Source organism: Thunnus albacares, chromosome 16 (assembly GCF_914725855.1).
Source record: "Thunnus albacares chromosome 16, fThuAlb1.1, whole genome shotgun sequence".
NCBI classification, from domain to species: domain Eukaryota; kingdom Metazoa; phylum Chordata; class Actinopteri; order Scombriformes; family Scombridae; genus Thunnus; species Thunnus albacares.
Window position 1 is genome coordinate 4,281,838 of NC_058121.1, and position 24,069 is coordinate 4,305,906.

At 40.2% G+C, this 24,069-nt stretch overlaps 1 protein-coding gene and 12 non-coding genes across 16 annotated transcripts; 6 read left to right on the forward strand and 7 right to left on the reverse strand.

Moving 5' to 3' along the window:
• Positions 1-1,334: 1,334 nt before the first annotated feature.
• katna1 (katanin p60 (ATPase containing) subunit A 1) lies at positions 1,335-23,640 on the reverse strand. 4 transcript variants are annotated; one of them, XM_044329412.1, is made up of 12 exons: positions 23,477-23,637; positions 22,064-22,239; positions 8,415-8,580; positions 8,176-8,315; positions 7,315-7,501; positions 6,950-7,065; positions 5,605-5,710; positions 5,355-5,513; positions 4,605-4,731; positions 4,240-4,374; positions 3,348-3,474; positions 1,335-2,255 (listed from the first exon to the last, which is right to left on the reverse strand). In XM_044329412.1, exons 3-12 carry the CDS (start codon positions 8,574-8,576, stop codon positions 2,057-2,059), a joined length of 1,458 nt encoding a protein of 485 aa, XP_044185347.1. In that variant the 5' UTR covers positions 8,577-8,580; positions 22,064-22,239; positions 23,477-23,637; the 3' UTR covers positions 1,335-2,056. The 4 variants fall into 4 exon arrangements, with proteins under 4 accessions (XP_044185347.1, XP_044185344.1, XP_044185345.1 ...); XM_044329409.1 differs by lacking the exon at positions 22,064-22,239 and having other exon boundaries at positions 23,477-23,640; XM_044329410.1 differs by lacking the exons at positions 22,064-22,239; positions 23,477-23,637 and adding an exon at positions 20,265-20,343.
• Positions 13,486-13,558, forward strand: trnav-aac. The gene has a single exon. It is a non-coding gene; the product is annotated as a tRNA-Val (tRNA).
• Positions 13,918-13,989, reverse strand: trnad-guc. The gene has a single exon. It is a non-coding gene; the product is annotated as a tRNA-Asp (tRNA).
• On the forward strand, positions 15,250-15,322 carry trnav-aac. Its single transcript has one exon. It is a non-coding gene; the product is annotated as a tRNA-Val (tRNA).
• On the reverse strand, positions 15,668-15,739 carry trnad-guc. Its single transcript has one exon. It is a non-coding gene; the product is annotated as a tRNA-Asp (tRNA).
• On the forward strand, positions 16,641-16,713 carry trnav-aac. Its single transcript has one exon. It is a non-coding gene; the product is annotated as a tRNA-Val (tRNA).
• trnad-guc lies at positions 17,073-17,144 on the reverse strand. Its single transcript has one exon. It is a non-coding gene; the product is annotated as a tRNA-Asp (tRNA).
• On the forward strand, positions 18,405-18,477 carry trnav-aac. The gene has a single exon. It is a non-coding gene; the product is annotated as a tRNA-Val (tRNA).
• Positions 18,823-18,894, reverse strand: trnad-guc. The gene has a single exon. It is a non-coding gene; the product is annotated as a tRNA-Asp (tRNA).
• Positions 20,408-20,480, reverse strand: trnav-cac. The gene has a single exon. It is a non-coding gene; the product is annotated as a tRNA-Val (tRNA).
• trnad-guc lies at positions 21,600-21,671 on the forward strand. The gene has a single exon. It is a non-coding gene; the product is annotated as a tRNA-Asp (tRNA).
• trnad-guc lies at positions 22,549-22,620 on the forward strand. Its single transcript has one exon. It is a non-coding gene; the product is annotated as a tRNA-Asp (tRNA).
• Positions 23,100-23,172, reverse strand: trnav-cac. Its single transcript has one exon. It is a non-coding gene; the product is annotated as a tRNA-Val (tRNA).
• Positions 23,641-24,069: the final 429 nt, after the last annotated feature.

Consider the following 24,069-nt stretch of genomic DNA (forward strand, 5'->3'; position numbering starts at 1 on the left):
TTGATGTCAGGTTAGAGAGAGATGAGGTATATTAATGATCTTAGGAGCTATATCTGCCTAGTTCATTAGTGACAACACTTTGACAGAGCACTAAACAAGCTCTAATGGTTATCAATCACGTGTCAACATTTGTGCACAGATGCAGACAGTGAAGGCAACAAGCTGAGAACGCAACTTAATTTACATGCTCTCAGTTTTGGCAATTTGCGTCACTTGTACACAACCTGAGAGCACAGTAAATTTACCGGAAGTGTTTCGAAGCATGCTCTATTAACTTTCTCATTTGTCTATAAACATACAAAAACCCAATTATGTGCTCTCTCACATTTTCAAATACTCTGAATCTGCCAAAACAAGAGAGACAGTAGGTTTCATTAACCAGTGTTAGACCTACAGAACTCCCAAAGTACTAGTACAAGTAAAAAAAAAAAACTAGTGCACTTGAGGTATGGCTCTTGTGCACAAGAGATAACATCTTGTTTACACAAGATATTAGATCCATCTTATGCGCATAAGATAATGACGTGCATACATTTTATATCCGTTCTGATGACAAGATAATTTGTGTGCGTATGTGTGCATACGAGATAAAAAATAGAATCTTTCAGGGTTTTGGGGGCTCCATAGAAACCAGCATTTTACACTTCAAATTTGTATTGTAATTGTATTGTATTGTAACTTGCATTTGTATTACAATTACAAAATCTGTCCTTATGCTCATCGGGTTTATAATCTTCAAATGCAGATTGATCACAGTTTATGTGCTTATTGATAATACCATACAAACCTACTGTAGCCAACACAACATTCCTGTTTCTTGACATTTTGAGAAATTTGGTTTTGTTCTCATATGCCAGAGAGATTTTTTTTAATTCTTACAACTTCAGGGTGTGAGGAGGGGGACTGTTGCTTTAAACATTGTCAGCTTAACCCCTTAACCCACCCTGACACAACGCAAGTACGTTTTTTCGGCTTCTCTGCACCCTGCACATATAGGACTTTTGATGGTGATTGTAAGACATTTCTAGATAATGTATTCATGTATGGTTTTCACTTTAACTGACTTCAACTTAGCACAGCCCATGTTGACCCAACTACAGCCATAAACTAATATTTGGAAGCTCAACAATAGTGTCAAAATACCACAAGTTACAATACACACAAGGTCAAATTTGACTCCTTGTCATCTCTGGTTCAACAGTAATTCAGCAACATCTAATTAGTTCCAGTCTCATGTTTGGAAGTGAATGCTTGAACATATCCTCTGGGTTTGGAACATATTTTTTCCCCAGCAGACATACTGATTAGTAATTGAAGTTGCATGAAAGACAAGGTTAATATTCATAAACATTGTTCACTTTATTTATAGAAATATCTTGTTAGTGTTATGTTGAATGTACTGTACATCTCCAAAAAATGTGAAACATACACACAGTTCCACATAAAATCAAGTGCATAAAAAAAAAGAAAAACAAAGAAAAAGGAAAAACAAAAGAACATTTGATTGACAGCTTAGTATTTCATTGTTTAGTATCATTGTATCTGACAATGAGTTTATTATCTCATTGTCAGATACGATGATACAAATGTTATGACACTTAGGAAGGCAAAGTAGGCGAGTGTTATAAACATACGTGTGAACATTTTGTCCTCACAGTCTTGTCAGTTTTTCTAACAGCTCCAGTTGATTTTGTCTTACATTTCTGATGATTTCAGGATCATTAAAACATATTGAAGGAATTATTTGCAATGCAAGTCCAAAAACTGTATCGCCACCACATGAGAAAAATCCACATTTTCATCAAGCGATGCCTCAAGTTGAAGCTTAAGTCACCTTTTCAAATGAAGACTTTTGCATAACATTAACATAATGTACAATAAGAAGAGGTGCCATTTTTAATAAGTGCACTTATTTACCTAATAAACCTCCTTTCTTCCACCTCACTTGACTGGTCCAACACATACACACCTTCAGCCTGACACACGGTCATAGAAAAACTCACTGTTACCCAGACGACTCAGCCTCACGTTAGTTAAATCAGACACAGTTTTTTTTTCAGCAGGATCCAAATTCTTCGATCCACTTTTCATACTTCTCCAGGTCAGCTGCGGACACAGATTTGGACACTTTCTTCAGAGCGGACTCAAAGTCCTCCATGGTAGTGGGCATGTGCATCTCGTCCCGGGAGATGTTGCGGATCTCCTCTGGTGTGAGGCCTTCGATTCTTCTCCTCATGGCCATCAGAGAGGCATCCCTGCAACGGCACACGACGCTTTATTTTAAACACTTCAAAGCAAAGAATTTAAAGATAGTTTTTAATTTACGGATTACTACAATTCTCTCTGTAATCTATCAAACCTAGTTTTTATTGTGCTCTATTGTGCTGTGGCCTCATTTAAGATTTGTTGTCATAATTCTTTAATTTTAATACATTATTTCAAGCACAAGAGCTTTAAATTACACTAGTTTTTAAATTACAGTATGTAGGGAGATTTGGAACTGTAAATAGAAGACATTTGTGAATGTATTCAACTAACTTGCTGAAAATGACCAATTTTCCAAAAAGCTATCCCACAACAAAAATGAAAGGGAAACTTCGCCATTTTTCAACCTGGACCCTATTTTCCTATGTTTTTGTGTCTAAGGAGTCTCTCTCCAAGTCTTGCTAAAAGAGAAGTCTCACTCTGAGATCTGGCGAGAGTTGAGTTGTTGTCGAAATCAGCTAAATATTCAGCCATGACAGAGCTAGAGAGAGGAGTGCCGGGAAGAGTTTGTTGAGTTGGAGCTTAGTGTTATCTAAAAGATTTTCAAAGGCATGGCTAAATATTTAGCTGATTTCAAAAATAACTCAACTCTGGCCAGATTTCAGAACAAGGCTTCTCCTTTAGTGAGACTTGGTTAGACGCAATAACAAACAGACTGGATCAAGCAAAAGGTAAAGAAAAAAAAGTTTTATTTCACTGTTGGGTCCTTTCCATAATGTTGTCAGACACTTACAATAACAATCTGAGCCTGTCAGTGCCAAAAACAAGCACTTTTAGTGGCTGTACATTGACGGGGTGCTATTGCCCAAAAGGATTACATTGCAGCTGCAGGCTGCAGCGCTGTCACCCAATACTGGACCAGTTTCAAAAACTGTTGTCCCCATTTGTCACTTAAACATAAAAAGATGGGAAAATAGAGTCCAGGTTGAAAAATAGCAAAGTTTCCCTTTAAGTAAATGACATCTATGGTGGTGGACAGCAGGAAAATGAAGATAAAGTACCTTTTTGTGCCTATGAAATGGATCTTATACTGTGCGTTAATTTGAAAATAGTCCACTTTATTTTGAAGAATATGGCCTGACCTGCACACATTAGTGATGTCAGCTCCAGAGTAACCCTCCATCTGCTCTGCAATCTTGTCCAAGTCCACATCGCTGGCCAGCTCCAGCTCCTTCAGGTTGATCCTGAGCAGCTCCACTCGTCCCTTTGCTGCAAACATAAAGGCAACACTGAGTGCAACAGGCAGGAAAATGTTTTTTCCCTTCAGTAGCTACCACATTTACGCCAACAACGAATTTTGGATTACCAACCAGTCAAAACAGTCAACTACCCTGGGGCCCCTGACCCGCATGGCCCTGAAGACCCTGGTTCACTGTTCATCATTTGGTTTGTGTCAATTTAAATAATTACAAATGTGTTTGAGAATATGCACAATTTAAGGACAACTTTAACTGAAATGACAAGACTATTAAGCTCAAAGTCTAGTTATTGGCTTATTATTTTTATTGATATTGTGCTAACATAGTGCACATTCCTAATATAATTAGTGTTTATTTCAAATGACCATAAACTGACACTGCAGGGACCAGCTAGCATTCTAGCACAGGATTACTGGTTGTTTACTAGAGCTCAAAACAAAATGTAATGAAGCTGCATGTACAGTGTGCTGTGTGCACTGTACTTGAAGGGGACAGGATACACACATAGAGAATGCTAGGAATGTGGGGGTCATTGAGGGACCCAAAGCTCATTTGTGCCCCAGGGCCTCTCCCTGGCGGGTTAATCCAGCTATGGCCCCACATAATGCAGTTAATATGGGTGCAATTAAAATAGGCATTATAAAGTACCTTTGTCTGTCTGTTCTAGTTGCTGAACAGTAAAGGCTAACAGGTAACATTAGAGTCTGCAGTAACTTTCAAACAATCACGTTTCATAAGAGATATAGATCTTCTCCTGTCAAGAAATATATAGTACTTGAAGGCAGAGGGATGTAGATCCTCTTCTCCAGACGTCTTCTCAGAGCCTCGTCAATGTCCCATGGGAAGTTGGTGGCCGCCAGGACCATCACCATCTTTGATGGGTCATCGTTTTCTGACGCTCCACCGACACCTAAGCAAAAGAATCAAAGAGAGAGTGAGAAATAAATGCTGGTTTTAGCAACAGTTTAACACACATTGAGAAATCTGGAAAAATTTTTAGAAAACTACAATTAGTTTAAACCATTTTTCACTGATAACATGGTTTAAAAGAATTAAATACATTTTTAAAGCCAAATGTAAGTATCAGTAAATTAAATTGAAAGCGTGTAGTTGTCAGTGAACATCTCATTGATAGTATACCATCCATCTGCACCAGTAGCTCTGCCTTGACTCTCCGGCTGGCCTCATGTTCCTCTGAGGTCCCTCTGCGGCTGCACATGGAGTCAATTTCATCGATGAAGATCGTAGTGGGGGCGTAAAAACGTGCCTGCACAACAACAGATGGATTGACTGAGACTGAGTGAAACCTCAACTCATTCTTCATTCTTGACACTTTGTTATTTTAGCCCTACAAGGGACAGTGGGTTTTACTGCCAGTTGTCACAAACAATTTTGAATCAGGTTGATTTCCAGTTTGTTTTTTTTTTTTAAATGCAGTGTTGTTTTCTTGACACATCAGCAAGCGTTGTTCCTTTATCATACAAACATGTGATACAAGTTCACTATTAAACTGTCAGAATAGCACTAAAGCACTCAGATAAGGACTGCTCAATTAATTCTATGACCAAGATATTCACATCCAAAACTTTGGGTGTATTAAGTGATTTTTGGCCACTAGGGGGCAGAAAGACACTTGACATCCCATCAGCTTGTTAAGACACTAATGAGTTGTATTTGGCCACCTGACAACAGTGAGTCCATGACCATACTGTCCTTTTAGCTCTGGTTTGATCCACTAACTTCTGAGAAAAAAAACACCTGTGCTATTACCTCTCTAGCTCTTTCATCAGCCACTTGTTTGCTTCAGCTATCGTTTGCTGGAAGACAGCCTTTGGTTTTATTTGGGGACTGGGGCTTTCATCTGTACCGTTCACATATTTGATGTCTTACCATTTCAAAGAGAAGGCGAACTAATTTCTCAGACTCTCCTCTGTACTTGGAGGTCAGAGTAGATGAGGAGACATTGAAGAAAGTGGTCCTGCATTCGGTAGCAACTGCTTTGGCCAAAAGGGTTTTCCCCGTGCCTGGAGGTCCCACCATCAGTACTCCCTAAAGTAAGAAATGAGATCTGTGTATTGCTGCCAGCGATGAATATAACAACACAAAAAACCTTAACACCTACATGTCTTTAAATCAATACCTTCCATGGTCTTCGTATGCCTTTGAAAAATGCTGGCATCCACATTGGCAACACGACTGCTTCTTTCAGGAGTTTTTTTGCATCTTCCAAGTCTGCAATGTCATCCCTAAGGAAACAGGTCAGACAGAGATAATATTTGGTGGTTTGCAGGAAGGCTGGTGATCATGCCACAAAAGCTACAAGACACACACACACACACACACACTCCACTGCTTGGAGGGTAAAGAGCTGCAACTTGAAATAAGTGTTTTCTAACATAATGGTATGTTTTCTGGACTCTTCTATCTACAATAAATGGTAAATAAAATAATTCGTTTCAGAACAACAACCCTAATAATGTATTGGAAAGGGACGATGTAGCAGGCTATTTTTGGCTTTGATCATTTCTTGTAGTTGTTCCAGAGTAACGTAGCTTCATATTAGATAGTTATATTTGAGCAGAGAATTGTTCTGAATTTAATTAAAAAATGGTTTAATCAAATACAGGGAAAACACAGTCTCTGTACTGGGAGACAGTTAGCATGGGTACATAGCTCCATCAATCACCAACTCCAAAGACATTGACAATTGGAAGAGAAACATGCTGAAGTCTTAGTTGCCATTGTAAGATGGTGTTCATAGAGTTAGAGCTTTGGTAACCAAAGACAGCCTGCTTCAAAATTATTATATAACAAATTTAAGACCAAATTCTCACAGTGCAATCCCTGCTACTACAAACCAACCAATCAGAATACAACATGACACGACTCAGCCGATGCAACACTGTAAGCTCCAGTTTTGACTAAAGTTAATTTAAAAAAAAAAAAAAGGAAAAAGAAGCATCAGCTATGTGTCTAATGGTGTAGTAGGCCGGAGAATAGGTCAACATTTTTGGAAATATGCTTATGTGCGTTCTTCCCCAGAGTTAGATGAGATAATAAATACCACTCTCATGTCTGTATGGGAAATATGAAGCTACCGCAAGCAGCCAGTTAGCTTAGCACAAAGATTGGATAGAAGGAAAACACCTAGCGTGGCTATGTAAAAACTAAAATGTAACAAAATCCACCAACATATAGCCACAAAATGGTCTGGCACACAGTTGGTTAGCTTAGCTTAGCGCAATGACTGGAAACAGCTTTGTTAACTTTAGTTTTACCTTTAGTGTAGCTTTCCAGACTTTATGCTCATGGCAGTAATTGCATATTTCCCTTACAGACATGAGAGTGGTATCTAACTCTCAGCAAGGCAGCGAATAAGTAAATTTCCCAAAATGTCAAACTATTTCAAATATGAAAGAATCACTGGTGTTGGTGACTTTTTCCTGTACAGAAACGATGCCACAAACAGACTGACGAACACGCACCATTTAACGTTTGGATTCTGAGATATAATATCTCTCTCCAGAGCTTCCACGAGGTCTTTGTCATACCCTGACCCGTCAAACTTTTTCACTTCTTTCTCCTGGACATCTGCTTTGTTCTGAAAGGCAGACAGACAGAAACCATTATTATTGTTCCCTGAATGTAAACCGTGTGGTCTGTTTTCTCCAAGACAAAAAAAAACTGGAATTACAGGCCAGGCATGACTGCAGGTAAACAAGCAGCATGTGGATACTGTTTAATCAACAACGCAAATAGTGTTGTCTGAATGTATGTTATGTAATATTACTAAAGATAAGGTGTTGTGTTCTGTCATGTACCAAGTAGAAACCACTGACACGTCTTTTACCTTATCATCCTTTGCTTTACCGGCAGCCTCCTTCTTTTCTTTGCCCTTGGGGAGTTTGCTTCTGTCTCCGTTGGCCCCGCGAGGTGAGTGCCTCTGCTGGGCCCTCACAGCCACGCTGAGGCGATTATTAGGGGGTTTGCTGTCTTTATAGGGGTTAGCAGGCCGCCTGACTGGACAAGGAGAATGTCTGTGGAAAGAGAAGAGGAGAATGAAGCTGTTAACAACCATGAGGCTTTGAAAATAGAAGTTTCATCTTACATTCCTCATGATAGCTGCAGTTTTATTTATGCCAGGGAACAAAATACTGATGTAATTGGATTGCTAAAATCTGCTCGTAGCTGTCACATGCCACTGTGAGTCTAGAAGTGTACTTAAATAATAAATTACTTAATAAACTCCATAATTAACTGAATACATGACATCCCATTATGCATGTATATCTTGTATATCATGTAAACCACCAGTAAATTCCTTTAAATACCACATACTGTATGAGAAACGGCATTTTATCTGGACATTGAAACGAGACCAGACCGACAAGTGAAGAAAAACAAACCTAACAAACACAAAGAAGCAGTGTGAGATTTACAGGTCGTCTTTCTAGAGGGCAGACCAGGAACAAAACAGGCTCACATCAGGGACTCCAGTTTACTAATCTCAATCATATGACTACATGAGGACTATTGTTCGCAGACAAATAGCTTAAACAACCCAATTACAAATCCGTGCACTGCAAAGGTGAACAGTTACAAGGTCTACAGTGTTCTGAAAGTATCAAATGGGTAAAAAAAAAAGAGTGAAGAGAAAGTTGTTTAAGCACTGAATAAGAAGAGAAGAAAATGAAATAAGTGACTCTCATACCTCTGTTCGACATGCACAGGTCTTACATCGCAATCGTCATGGTTACTGGGTTTAGCAGGCGTCGTGTCCAGCTGGAAGTTCTCCAGAGTCGACATTATGTCCTGAACTTGTCGATTCTCTTCACTAATTTCTTGCCACAACTGAGAAACAAACCCAGATGAACGTTAGAAAAGGCCAGAATTCTTTCTGACACTATCTGATAAGTTCTGATATATGTATATTTTTAATGCCATGTTTACCTGCTGCCATCTCTGCTGAAAACTGCTGTCTCGCACGGTGTACACATACTTCTTGATTTGTTCTAGTAATCCGTGATAGAGAACACTGGCTGAGCTGTAGTTTCCCAGCAAGGCGTATTCGCGGGCCAGCTTCACGTTCTCGCTGATCTCCCGTAGACTCATGGTGCTGTGGAAACAACACACAGTGATACAGTAAATTATACAAATGCACACAAATTTTAACTTTAGTTTGGTTAACACTCAGAAAATATTGTTAATAATGTTCAAAGAAAGAATATTTATTAAAGGCTAGAAATGACTATTCTGATTGGAAAAATGATTGTATAAAACCATTTCAGCACTGCTCACATACTGAAATATTATTCTTTTTATTCATATCGTCAAACTCTGCCACTTTACTGTAATGAGCTGGACTTGCACACGTTTTGTGAAATGGGCCTGGATGGGTTTCGTGCTTGTTACCCAACATCCCAAAAGTTTGCTAAATCATGCATGAGGAGGCTACTGGGGTTGGGGATTGAAAGCATTTTTTTTTAAAACTGAATCCAGGGAAACAGAGTATGCATGAGACATTTTCTCACAGCAAATTCAAAACTAGTTAACTTGAAATAGTTTTCAAGCTTAAGTGTGATTTCTTTAATGTTTCTTCAGTTTTAATGGTAATTTTTTTTGTCTTACTTTTCTTTAGAGGTGCACTGATCTGATCCACTCGATCAATACTGGCACTGATACTGACCTTATGAAGCAGATTGAAAGGGTCAGATTTCACTAATCCATGTTAAATACAGTGTTTTCATCACTGTCAATGGAAAATTCAGTGTTTTCTTTATCACTTATCTACATGCACTATCCCTTGGGTTTAGGCATTTTATTTAAAAAAAGTTAAATCGGTGCATCCCTCACTCTATTATGTGCCTCTTCCTACAACAACAACAAAAAAATGTAGCTTGATGATTACAATTCTACATTTACAAAAGAGGTAGTTGTGGGCACATCCCATCATATATTCAGGCCAGGTGCAGGACAACAGAATCAATAAAGGGAAAAAGTACACACACTGGATTTTAGCTCCCCCAAAAATGTATTTGACTGATAAAGGCAACATTTGGAAAGGTAATGCTCCCACTCTTTGCCGGGCCTGATGAGTGTGGGGTTTTTCCTAAAATTCTAAATTTAGCAAATGATCCAAACTCATAGAAAACACAACAAAAGATACAAACTAAATAGTGATAGAGTTTTTCAGATAAAGAACATCTTAGTTTGTATAGTCTTTCACATACGCTAGATACGATATCTAAAAAGATACATGCACAATTCTAAGACATTTTTCCACATTCAGTGAAAAATAAACTAGAACAGAGGATTCCTCCGTTTTACTTGTTGATCCATGCATTAACCGGTGCCTCGCCCAACTGACACAACCCAACAGTCTGTGGCAAAATGCGACACAAAGGTCTGACTACACATACAAGATGCGAGCGTTTCACACATGTGGCTCTCTGCGTTTGAGGAAGAAATAATAGCTGTCAGGCAAAATACCTTACAACTATTTACGGTACGTTTCACGGTTCAGTGTTGACGTTACAACCAACATCCTTCACTTTGAATTTCAAGCCGGTTGGTTGGTTTCCCCTCTCTCGTATAGACAAAAAGTATGAACGCATCTATCTTTTAACACTCGGCGAACACAGCTGTCCATATAAATCTACGTGCATTAATATGAGTCACAATTCTTACGCAAAGCTGGTTTGTTTTGGGTTTATACTCAACTTTTTAGATGAACACACGCAGAGTCCTCGCAGCGGCTGTTATGACGAGTTCCGCTGTGGCAGTTCAAAGAGGGGCTACTTAAAGACAAGCATCACAGTCATGGATGTTTGTAGTTCAACTGATACGGAAGTTCGTGACAGCGCATGCGCTGATTCCTCAAACCCACCGGAATAGAGGGTTTGACTTCCGCTCAGAACCTTCAAAATCAAACCGAATAACTGTTACATGTTTGAAAAGTTTTTTTTTTACACAGGACCCCTCTACAAGACAGGACTACAATATTGTGTAATCATGCATGACCCAGTTGATATTGTACTTTAGTGTTGAAAACTGTCTAACAAATTTGCAAGTAATCAAATTACCACAAGGCAACAGACACACAATTAACTAAACTGCATATTTTTGGTCTACGAGAGGAAACCCACTCATGCAAACTCCACACCTGCAGGATGAAAGATACAAACCCAGAACCTTCTTGCTGTGAGGTGACAGTGCTAATCACTGCACCACCATGCCTCCCATTAGACTAATGTACCTTAATTACATATGGTATCTTTTTGAGATTCAAAAGCAGAATAGAGCATCAAAGTGGATAATGCATGCATGTATAAGCAATGTAAAGATAATGGTAAATGATAGAACAAGGCAGTATAAGTTTCCAACATGACTAATGCATGTCGCCCCCTTCTTCATTGAAATGAGTAGGGGGCAAATTTGGGTGTGATTGCATTGACCTTTGGTAGGTCAAAGTGATTGGGGAAACATTCATTTTCTATGAGAATCAGCAAATCCCTCATCAGGGGCACACGGACTCAAGAGACAGGCATTGCTGTCTGCCACAGTGTTACTGGTGTCTGACATTTTCCATTTCTACACAGTGACTTTAATAAATGTTAATCATTAATCAATTTGGACTTTTATTCATTGGTTCATGCATTTATTGTTGTTTCATTTGAGTGATAAAAGTTCTTATCAACCATGCAACTTTCATTCTGTGGACAAAATGAAGTGTCATATCTTTTTAGCTGAGCAAGAACTCAGACACGTTTCCTGGACTAAAACGAACTTGAATGACTCACCAGATTAGATAATGAAGGCAGTTTAAAGATGTTTAATCTACATGTAGGGTTTTAGTGACATACTGAATGTGAAGAGCTTGTGCAGTAGAAGCCAATGTCAGTTCAACATAAAAAACATCACTAAGATTTAAAGGTAAATCATCATCTAAATAACTTTTCCTGTTAAGTCACTAAATGAATATGTAAATAACATTAACTGTAGCATCATAAAAGTATGCTAAGCTGGCTGTCTAGAAACGTTAGCTAACGTTAGCTTGCAGGGGCTAGGGCAAGCCCCCAGGAACAGCGTCGGGCTGTGAGGCTAAATTGACATAGTGGCCAAACCGTGTAATTACAACATCACGTGACGCTATTGGGCTCAAAGACTTTCCCATAGACTTACATTGTGAAAGAGACGTCCGTACATTTTTTTTTGAGCATCACAACCCCTGCGAAATGACTCTTCTCATTATTAGAATTTGATTCATTTGGTCCGATCACGTTTCGAAAGCCCAAAAGAACCGCATGATTGAATTGTTTTATTCTCATTCAAGTTAGCCAGAGGGCTAAACCGGAAGTAGCCGGCGAAAGCCACTAGTGCGCTCGCTCCATGGGCCCAATGATCCCGGAAGATCCAGGTAATTTTACATGCGGAAGTCGAACTTTTTTGGCTTCATGTGCCACTGAGCAACTTTCATAGGAATGAATGGGGCCCCGCCTCCGATGCTGTATCCAGTTCTCTTTATACATCCATGGGCTAGGGTCAGTTAATCAAACAGAACAGTTGACATTGCAAACTGTTAGCAAACAGTTCAGTATCACACCCAGCATGAACAGAGCAACATTAGCATACGTTTGGAGTCGTATCTTTGCCATCTGATGAATGTAAGTCCAATATTCACTTTCCCTTTTGGTCTTCACTAACTCCTCAAGTAAATATTTAATTCTTAGTTCCTAAATGCTCCACTATTTTTACCAGTTAGTCACTAACTTTGTCTGTCTGCTATTTGGTGCTCGGCAGGTGTGTACAGTGGGTTTATCAGAAATTTTTGACTGAAAACAGTGACCTACTGCTGCAGGAAAGAACACAATGAGAGCAGTGAGAGTCAACTGAAAGAGAAAAGTTGCAAACTGAAAAACCAAAACAATAATATGAAATGTGCTATACTCCATAGACCTGAAGGGAACTGCAGAGTCACAAGATAATTTCCTGTGGGTCCATCGCTATATATGACACCTTTCACATACAAGTACTGTAATCATGTGGTCCATTGTTGATATAAAAATATTGATTATAGCCACTTTGACAGCCTTAGCTTAGTTTGAGAGGCAGATTGTAACAATGACAAGTGACTGGCTTCATTTTATGAGGTTGACTTTGTGAGTTGTCACAGTGAATCATGAGAAAGTCAGACAGGATTCCAACCAGCATGCATAGTGTTGTGATTCTGCGTAAAAATGCTATGTCTCCCATACATGAGTTTACACCCGTTTCTGGTATCTATGCTAAGCCAAACTACTGGGATCTGGCTGCTGGCTGTAGCCTTATATTACAGTTATGAAAGTGGTACCTTCTCATCTAACTCTCGGCCACATAGCAAATAAGCGTATTTCGCATAATGCTTTAAGCTGTAGGCAGTTTGCAAAAGTTTGTGCCTGAATTTGTTTAAGTGCAGTTGATTGCACAACATTTCATTACCATTCAAGCATAATGTTTTAAAAGTTTGTCCCATGTGCATGCAGGATGTGAGGTGTCTACTGTTGGCATGTTGTGTGACTGTTAGCAAACAGTTGAGTATCACACCCCGCATGAACAGAGCAACATTAGCATACGTTTAGAGTCATATCTTTGCCATCTGATGAATGTAAGTCCAATATTCACTTTGGCATGTTGTGTGACCACAACACAACCTTTGGGATGAAGTGCAAATTCTTTGCTAAACTGAAACATTTTAAGCGTAGCAGACACATCTTTACCTCATTTCGCACTGCCTAAAGCTAAAGATCTGCTATTGTGCATTGTTGTTCATTGAAGTGTCCTGAATATTGTGGCATAAGCAGTTGTCTTGTCTTATTTTGTATTACTTCTCTCTTTTTTTTTTTTTTAAATTATCCTTAATGTTTTGCAAAAATAAAGTGGAGGTTCCATATTTGAGATGTTTGGGTATGCTCAAACAATTGAAGACATGTCAGGTGGTCAAGTGCTTAAACCCACCCATGTGGAGAAAGGAACGCTTTTCACAGTTTCCGTAGTGTAGTGGTTATCACGTTCGCCTAACACGCGAAAGGTCCCCGGTTCGAAACCGGGCGGAAACACTTCTTTGTTTCTGCTTACTGAGTCATTACTAAAATCAAACTGATATTGAGATTATTAGCACACTGGACGGTATGCAACGCTGCGTCAAACAATAGAAAACAACACAGAGTTAATGGAAGCACATTGGATAAAGAAATCAGTCATAGTAGTCATGTCTAATAACCAGACAACTAATTAGGACTTTTGGCCCTATTTTTCTGCTCAGTCGATTTATTGATTTCTGTACATGAACAAGGCAGGTTCATATCCTCACTGTATTGCTCTGTTGGACAGGAGGAGCACACATGTTGGTGTCGGTGTTGGTGTATTGCTTTTGTCTGTGTCGGTGAATAATCAGCAGCTGGTTAAAAAGTCAACTCTCCCCGTCGGGGAATCGAACCCCGGTCTTCCGCGTGACAGGCGGAGATACTGTCCACTATACTAACGAGGAAGGCTGTATGAGTTTAGGCACATCAGTGCCCTCGTGGGGCAGTTCTGACCTTTACAGGGAACATTCAAGATATTTGAATAAAGAAGTCAAAAGTCAACCTTATGGTGGTGCAAGAGGAAAAGTCAAAGGATCATCAAAGCCATCAGAATACATCGCTTGGGAACCATGAATGTCTGTACCAAATTTTGGGCCAATCCATCAAATAGATGTTCACATATATATCACAAGTGAAATCTTCAGCTTCTGGTGGCGCTGGAGAAAACGTCAGAAGGTGGCCAAAGTGCTTAGAATGCATCCTGTGGGGACCGTGAAGCTCTGTCCTCACTTTCATGGCAATCCATCTAACAGTTGTGGAGATACTTCACTCTGAGCCACAAATGTCAAACTCACGGTGGCACTAGAGGAAAAGTGACAGGATCACCAGAGTCAGTAGGATTCATCCTCTGGGGATCATGATTGATTGCCTGGACTGAAATTTCCTTGCAATCCATCCATCAGTCGTTGAGATATATAAGTCTGGACCAAAGTGGTGTACCGACCCACACTGCCATCCATACAGCCATGCAGCTATCGTGGCAGAAAACTGAGTGAAAGTTGTAGAGTTGAGGCCTTGATATTTACATCTGGACTTTGTTATTGCTGAAACGACTGATTCTATCGCTTCTCTAAGGACAGTCTCCATTGACAGTTCACTGAAATGTCCCCAATATTGCGGCATGAGTGCTTCTCGTCTGATTTTGTATCACCTTTTTCTTTCCTTTATTTTTTTACCGATCCTTAACGCTTCGCACACGAGTGATGTCCGGTATTTGAAATGTTTGGAGGTGGTCAAGCGATTGAAGACACATCTGGAGGTCAGTGTGCACAAATGCTTTAATTCCCCCTGGAGGACAAAACCCAGCTTTTCACAGTTTCTGTAGTCTAGTGGTTATCACATTTGCCTCATATGCGATAAGGTCCACGTTTTGAAACTGGGTGGAAACACGTCGTGTTCACTCTGAGCAATTGAATCCAACTGTGCTGTCTCATATTAGCAGTAAAAAGGACGCATAGACTTAAAGGTTTGTGCTTCATATCACCTGAGAACTTCATTATATCTTATATTGTATTACTTTTTTTTTTCAAACCATCCTCAGCATTGCGCAAAAACAAGGATGATGTCCTGTATTTGAAATGTTTGGATATTGTTAAGCAATTGAAGACATGTTAGGGGGTCAAGTGCTTTAACCAAACCATGTGGATAACAGAAAACTTATCACAGTTTCCGTAGTGTAGTGGTTATCACGTTCGCCTAACACGCGAAAGGTCCCCGGTTCGAAACCGGGCGGAAACACTTCTTTGTTTCTGCTTACTGAGTCATTACTAAAATCAAACTGATATTGAGATTATCAGCACACTGGACGGTATGCAACGCTGTGTCAAACAATAGAAAACAACACAGAGTTAATGGAAGCACATGGGATAAAGAAATCACCGTCATAGTAGTCATGTCTAATAACCAGACAACTAATTAGGACTTTTGGCCCTATTTTTCTGCTCAGTCGATTTCTGTTCATGAACAAGGCAGGTTCATATCCTCACTGTATTGCTCTGTTGGACAGGAGGAGTACACGTCAGTGTTGGTGTATTACTTTTGTCTGTGTCGGTGAATAATCAGCAGCTGGTAGAAAAGTCAACTCTCCCCGTCGGGGAATCGAACCCCGGTCTTCCGCGTGACAGGCGGAGATACTGTCCACTATACTAACGAGGAAGGCTGTATGAGTTTAGGCACATCAGTGCCCTCGTGGGGCAGTTCTGACCTTTACAGGGAACATTCAAGATATTTGAATAAAGAAGTCAAAAGTCAACCTCATGGTGGTGCAAGAGGAAAAGTCAAAGGATCACCAAAGCCATCAGAATACATCGCTTGGGAACCATGAATGTCTGTACCAAATTTTGGGCCAATCCATCAAATAGATGTTCACATATATATCACAAGTGAAATCTTCAGCTTCTGGTGGCGCTGGAGAAAACGTCAGAGGGTGACCAAAGTGCTTAGAATGCATCCTGTGGGGACCGTGAAGCTCTGTCCTCACTTTCATGGCAATCCATCTAACAGTTGTGGAGATACTTCACTCTGGGCCACAAATGTCGACCTCACGGTGGCACTGGGGGAAAAGTGAGAGGATCACCAGAGTCAGTAGGATTCGTCCTCTGGGGACCACAGATGAATGTCTGGACTGAAATTTCCTCGCAATCCATCCAACAGTCGTTGAGATATTTAAGTCTGGGCCAAAGTGGTGTACCGACCCACACTGCCATCTGTACAGCCATGCAGCTAGCGTGGCAGAAAACGGAGTGAAAGTTGTAGAGTTGAGGCTTTGACATTTACATCTGGGTTTTGCTACTGCCGAAACCACTGATTCTGTCGCTTCTCTAAGGACAGTCTCCATTGACAGTTCACTGAAATGTCTCCAATATTGCCGCACAATTGCTTCTCGTCTGATTTTGTATTACCTTTTTCTGTCCTTTATTTTTTTACCGATCCTTAATGCTTCACACACAAGTGATGTCCTGTATTTGAAATGTTTGGAGGTGGTCAAGCAATTGAAGACATGTTAGGGGGTCAAGTGCTTTAACCAAACCATGTGGATAATAGAACACTTATCACAGTTTCCGTAGTGTAGTGGTTATCACGTTCGCCTAACACGCGAAAGGTCCCCGGTTCGAAACCGGGCGGAAACACTTCTTTGTTTCTACTTACTGAGTCATTACTAAAATCAAACTGATATTGAGATTATCAGCACACTGGATGGTATGCAACGCTGCGTCAAACAATAGAAAACAACACAGAGTTAATGGAAGCACATTGGATAAAGAAATCAGTCATAGTAGTCATGTCTAATAACCAGACAACTAATTAGGACTTTTGGCCCTATTTTTCTGCTCAGTCGAATTATTGATTTCTGTACATGAATAAGGCAGGTTCATATCCTCACTGTATTGCTCTGTTGGACAGGAGGAGCACACATGTTGGTGTCGGTGTTGGTGTATTGCTTTTGTCTGTGTCGGTGAATAATCAGCAGCTGGTTAAAAAGTCAACTCTCCCCGTCGGGGAATCGAACCCCGGTCTTCCGCGTGACAGGCGGAGATACTGTCCACTATACTAACGAGGAAGGCTGTATGAGTTTAGGCACATCAGTGCCCTCGTGGGGCAGTTCTGACCTTTACAGGGAACATTCAAGATATTTGAATAAAGAAGTCAAAAGTCAACCTTATGGTGGTGCAAGAGGAAAAGTCAAAGGATCATCAAAGCCATCAGAATACATCGCTTGGGAACCATGAATGTCTGTACCAAATTTTGGGCCAATCCATCAAATAGATGTTCACATATATATCACAAGTGAAATCTTCAGCTTCTGGTGGCGCTGGAGAAAACGTCAGAAGGTGGCCAAAGTGCTTAGAATGCATCCTGTGGGGACCGTGAAGCTCTGTCCTCACTTTCATGGCAATCCATCTAACAGTTGTGGAGATACTTCACTCTGAGCCACAAATGTCAAACTCACGGTGGCACTAGAGGAAAAGTGACAGGATCACCAGAGTCAGTAGGATTCATCCTCTGGGGATCATGATTGATTGCCTGGACTGAAATTTCCTTGCAATCCATCCATCAGTCGTTGAGATATATAAGTCTGGACCAAAGTGGTGTACCGACCCACACTGCCATCCATACAGCCATGCAGCTATCGTGGCAGAAAACTGAGTGAAAGTTGTAGAGTTGAGGCCTTGATATTTACATCTGGACTTTGTTATTGCTGAAACGACTGATTCTATCGCTTCTCTAAGGACAGTCTCCATTGACAGTTCACTGAAATGTCCCCAATATTGCGGCATGAGTGCTTCTCGTCTGATTTTGTATCACCTTTTTCTTTCCTTTATTTTTTTACCGATCCTTAACGCTTCGCACACGAGTGATGTCCGGTATTTGAAATGTTTGGAGGTGGTCAAGCGATTGAAGACACATCTGGAGGTCAGTGTGCACAAATGCTTTAATTCCCCCTGGAGGACAAAACCCAGCTTTTCACAGTTTCTGTAGTCTAGTGGTTATCACATTTGCCTCATATGCGATAAGGTCCACGTTTTGAAACTGGGTGGAAACACGTCGTGTTCACTCTGAGCAATTGAATCCAACTGTGCTGTCTCATATTAGCAGTAAAAAGGACGCATAGACTTAAAGGTTTGTGCTTCATATCACCTGAGAACTTCATTATATCTTATATTGTATTACTTTTTTTTTTCAAACCATCCTCAGCATTGCGCAAAAACAAGGATGATGTCCTGTATTTGAAATGTTTGGATATTGTTAAGCAATTGAAGACATGTTAGGGGGTCAAGTGCTTTAACCAAACCATGTGGATAACAGAAAACTTATCACAGTTTCCGTAGTGTAGTGGTTATCACGTTCGCCTAACACGCGAAAGGTCCCCGGTTCGAAACCGGGCGGAAACACTTCTTTGTTTCTGCTTACTGAGTCATTACTAAAATCAAACTGATATTGAGATTATCAGCACACTGGACGGTATGCAACGCTGTGTCAAACAATAGAAAACAACACAGAGTTAATGGAAGCACATGGGATAAAGAAATCACCGTCATAGTAGTCATGTCTAATAACCAGACAACTAATTAGGACTTTTGGCCCTATTTTTCTGCTCAGTCGATTTCTGTTCATGAACAAGGCAGGTTCATATCCTCACTGTATTGCTCTGTTGGACAGGAGGAGTACACGTCAGTGTTGGTGTATTACTTTTGTCTGTGTCGGTGAATAATCAGCAGCTGGTAGAAAAGTCAACTCTCCCCGTCGGGGAATCGAACCCCGGTCTTCCGCGTGACAGGCGGAGATACTGTCCACTATACTAACGAGGAAGGCTGTATGAGTTCAGGCACATCAGTGGCCTCGTGGGGCAGTTCTGACCTTTACAGGGAACGTTCAAGATATTTGAATAAAGAAGTCAAAAGTCAAACTCATGGTGGTGCAAGAGGAAAAGTCAAAGGATCACCAAAGCCATCAGAATACATCGCTTGGGAGCCATGAATGTCTGTACCAAATTTTGGGCCAATCCATCGAATAGATGTTCAGATACATCACAGTGAAATCTTCAGCTTCTGGTGGCGCTGGAGAAAACGTCAGAGAGTGACCAAAGTGCTTAGAGCCACAAATGTCAACCTCATGGTGGCACTAGAGGAAAAGTGAGAGGATCACCAGAGTCAGTAGGATTCATCCTCTGGGGACCAGGGATGAATGTCTGGACTGAAATTTCCTTGCAATCCATCCAACAGTTGTTGAGATATTTAAGTCTGGACCAAAGTGGTGTACCGGCCCACGCTGCCATGCATACAGCCATGCAGCTATTGTGGCAGAAAACTGAGTGAAAGTTGTAGATTTGAGGCCTTGACATTAACATCTGGGAATGTCTGAAATGTCTCCAATGCTGCGGCACGAGTGCTTGTCTCGTCTGATTTTGTATCATCTTTTTCTTTTTTCTTTTTTTAACAATCCTTAACGCTTTGCATAGGTGATGTCCTGTATTTGAAATGTTTGGATGTGGTCAAGCGATTGAAGACACGTCTGGAGGTCAGTGTGCACAAATGCTTTAACTCACCTTTAACTCCCCCTCGTGGACAAAAACAACCTCTTCTCAGGTTTTCGTAGTGCAGTGGTTATCACGTTCGCCTCACAAACGAAAAGTCCCTGGTTCAAAATTGGGTGGAAACACTTGCTTGTTTGTGTACTGTCCACCAGCACTGGCCGTCTCATTGCAACATATCACTATTTTCAAAGCTACACATAATACAGCCATTATGCTTGATTCAAACTGTTAACTCATAGTCCTTCAGAATTAACGTTTCCCATTACCTAACACCAGACACCCACTGAACATACAGTTAGGAGATAGCAGGCTAGCAGCCATGCTAGCGGCACAAGCATGGATGCCTGGCCAATCCCAGTGCTTGAATGCTACACGGGGTGTGTCTTATCAAGAAAAGCAGTGGGATCAATAATAATGCAACAGGCTCCATGGAAGAGGACCCACCCACTATGTAGATATAAAGGGCTCATTCTAAGGTAACGAAAACACAGTGATTCTTATTTTCAGGTGATTATTAATTAAATCATACTTATGAATATTATATTCCATTTCTGCCAAGTCCATTCCGCTAGATGACGCTAAATTCTACACACTGCACCTTTAAATCATGTTATTTGGGGTAAAAGAAGTGACAGTAGTAATTACCAAAGCTCCATGTTGGGAGAATTGATGTGTTCCGGGGAAATTTGCTTGATGCACACATGAAAGGTGCTTTTGCCGTCGGTCCGTGTAGAAACAATGCCATGTAGAGTTCCTTTAACCCTAACACTATATGAGAAAACGAATAATGTTTCCGCCCGGTTTCGAACCGGGGACCTTTCGCGTGTGAGGCGAACGTGATAACCACTACACTACGGAAACGTCGTGCCATACAGTCTCCGACAATTTTATTTTATGGTATACAATATGACTTATTCCCCCCTCCACGTCTCTATCCACGCAGAAGAGCCGCGTGAACATCGCTCCGATTGATCAAAAATCACACCTGAACGCTCGTGAATGCTCCGAGTTCAGGAAAACCGTCATTAAAAACCGCGCTGTGTCTGAAATGGCTTGGTATGCACTATTATTTCTACTACTAATAAAAGTAGCCTCATCACGACCCTGGAACCTCTGCTCTCTTTATACATCCATACATGCCTTCTACATGCTACACTTTCCAGAAAGTCAACGAACCAGAATAAAACAGCGCCACTCAGTCAACACTGTGGCCAGCAAGCGTGTTACATTCGTACTGATGAGCACTACAGAGGCCATGACTGGGAAGAGTTGAGATGGAAAATGAAATGTGTAAGTTCTAGTCCTGGTCCGGAGTCTATCAGCTGCTAATTATTCACAAAGACAGACAAAAGTAACACACCATCAACATCATGCATGCTCCTCCTGTGCAACAGAGTACTACAGCGACGATATGATCATGTAACACACACAGTTCACTGACCGTTTTCCTCAGTTGAATTGATTAAACTGCTTTCTAACTGTATAACTCTCAGATGTGTTCATCATCAGGCTAATTGCAGAATATTTGAACCAACTGTCACAACTCTCCAAACATGCAGTACATTTGTAATTGTTTTCTTTTATGTCATAATAAATACTGATAACATCTTTACTGTTGATTCATTTTATAACATTCATACTCAGCTTGCAACTGTTGTTGGTTTTAGTTCAGGTGCAGGTGCAGTTTGGTCCAACCACAATATATTTATAATAATCTGTGCCCTATCAAAACCATAATCTGGATTAATATAGTGCATATAAGAAGAGGAATGGTAAATAATACATTTTACTATCACAGCTTAAGTTAGTAATAAACGGGTAAAAAGCTCTGGAAGGTCACATCCAGTGTGTTGTAGTTCAGAACAAATACAATAAAACGTGTCAGTGTCCCGAATTTAAGACGTATATGCCAACAACCACCTTGGTTAGTATTTAAAAGAACACTAGAAGATTGAGGCACCTTATTTTTAACATTTTCAGTCCTCGTTAGTATAGTGGACAGTATCTCCGCCTGTCACGCGGAAGACCGGGGTTCGATTCCCCGACGGGGAGAATTAACTTTTCTACCCTCCACCAAAATAGACAAAAGTAGCATATGCAATATATACAAAAAATATGATTAGCCTAAATATTTGTATGACTAAATTTGGTAGCGTCTTTATTTATCTAATGAACATGTTTTATGTTACTCTTTTAATCAATGCTATATATTGTCTGGTTATTACAAATTTAGGTTTGCGCTCTCTTATTATTACTCAGAGTGAACAGAAGCGTGTTCCCGCCCGGTGTCGAAGTAGTACAATATAACGCTATATATCAGTGAGTTCAATGCATTTTCATAATACAGAAACAAGCCAACATCACCCAGCTAATTGACCAGGATTGCAGCGGGTGTGTTTTATGAGGGTTCACTTCTTCTGACATATGTGAGTGTCATTGCACACCTGTCAGAGTTATATGGTGGAAAACAGCTCCATCTTCTGGCAGCGGGGCCTCATGTCTAAATGATGGGATGGATTCAGCACATTGTTATTGACTCGTAGAGATCAGATGAGGGAGTTGAAGTGGATTCAGTCACTGTGATTTAGTGCCGATTTGGTGTTGGAAGTTATAATCAGACCTGTCACAACGGAGATAGAAACTCATCACACAGTTGGGTTCAGTCACAATTTATCATGTCAAACAAATAATCTGGATTACTACAGTGCATACAAAAAAGGAATGGTAAATAATACAATTTACGATCACACCTAAATTTAGTAATACACGGAAAAAAAGCTCTGGAAGGTCACAGCCAGTGTGTTAGAGTTCAGAACAAATACAATAAAACGTGTCAGTGTCCCTAATTTAAGACATAAATGCCAACAACCACCTTGGTTAGTATTTAAAGGAACACTAGAAGATTGAGGCACTTTATTAATGTTTTCAGTCCTCGTTAGTATAGTGGACAGTATCTCCGCCTGTCACGCGGAAGACCGGGGTTCGATTCCCCGACGGGGAGAGTTGACTTTTCTACCAACCAAGACGAAAGCAACAATCAACAACATGATGCATGCTCCTCCTGTCCAACAGAGCAATACAGCTAGGATATGCACCTACATAATTCACATACAGAAATCATTAAGTAGGACAAACAAAAGAATTTAAAGTTCTAAATAAAATTACATAGATATTCTTAATGATATGTTAAATGTTTGTATGAGTAAATTTGTGAGCCGGTGTGTTATACTCATTTCCATGTTATTTTCTACTGTTCTAGTCAGTGGTTTATATTGTAAATAGAAATAAAAGTCTAAATAAATAAAAATAGAAACTATTTAAAATGCTTTGATGAAGGTCTTTAACAGGTGTGATGTAGTGATATCAATATTGTTTTTAAACACCCGTAAATATAGTCCAGTTTATCAGTAACTTCAATCATGAGTTTCACTAGATTTACTATGAATTTTAGTCCTCAGAGAGAACGCGAACAAAGAAATGTGTTTCCGCCCGGTTTCGAACCGGGGACCTTTCGCGTGTGAGGCGAACGTGATAACCACTACACTACGGAAACTCTCATTGGTGGTCCCAGTACTGTATGAAAAAAAAAAGAACGATCAAAACTCAAATCCACACGTGACTCCGATTGTGACCAAATCCAAACATACAGCTTTTAGATTATAGCATGTATTTTATCGATGGTTATTGATTACCCGCCACCTGTGAGCTCTTGTGCCACAACATCCAATGAATTATCAACATTATAGACTACGGTTAATGTAACAGGCCTAGTCTTGTTCATTGTGAGATAAAAGTGCCAGAAAGAATTAAAACAGCGCATGCATTGTCATAATACAGACACAAGTGGTCAACATTACCCAATTAAATGAGCAGCATGCAGCAGGTGTGTTTTCTGATGAGCCACTTCTTCTGACATGAGTGAGTGTGAACAGAGGAGAGGCTCTGAGTTATTTGGTGGAAAACAGCTCCATCTTCTGGCAGCAGGGCCTCATGTCTAAATGATGGGATGGATTCAGCAGTTATTAGTCTTGATTTGAGAGATCAGATGAGGAATTTAAAGTGGATTCAGTCACTGTGATTATGTGTCGATTTGGTGTAATTTAGCAGAACAGAGTGACCATAGGAGAAATTATATTCAGACTTGTCACAATGGAGATAGAAACTCATCACACAGTTTGATTCAATCACAATTTATCATGTCAAACCAATAATCTGGATTACTATAGCGCATATAGAAAAGGAATGGTAGATCATACAATTTACTATCACACCTAAACTTAGTAATACATAGAAAAAAGCTCTGGAAGGTCACATCCAGTGTGTTGGAGTTCAGAACAAATACAATAAAACGTGTTAGTGTCGAGAATTCAAGACATATATACCAACAACCACATTGGTTACAATTTAAAGGAACACTAAAAGATTGGGGCACCTGAGTAGGGGTCTGCAG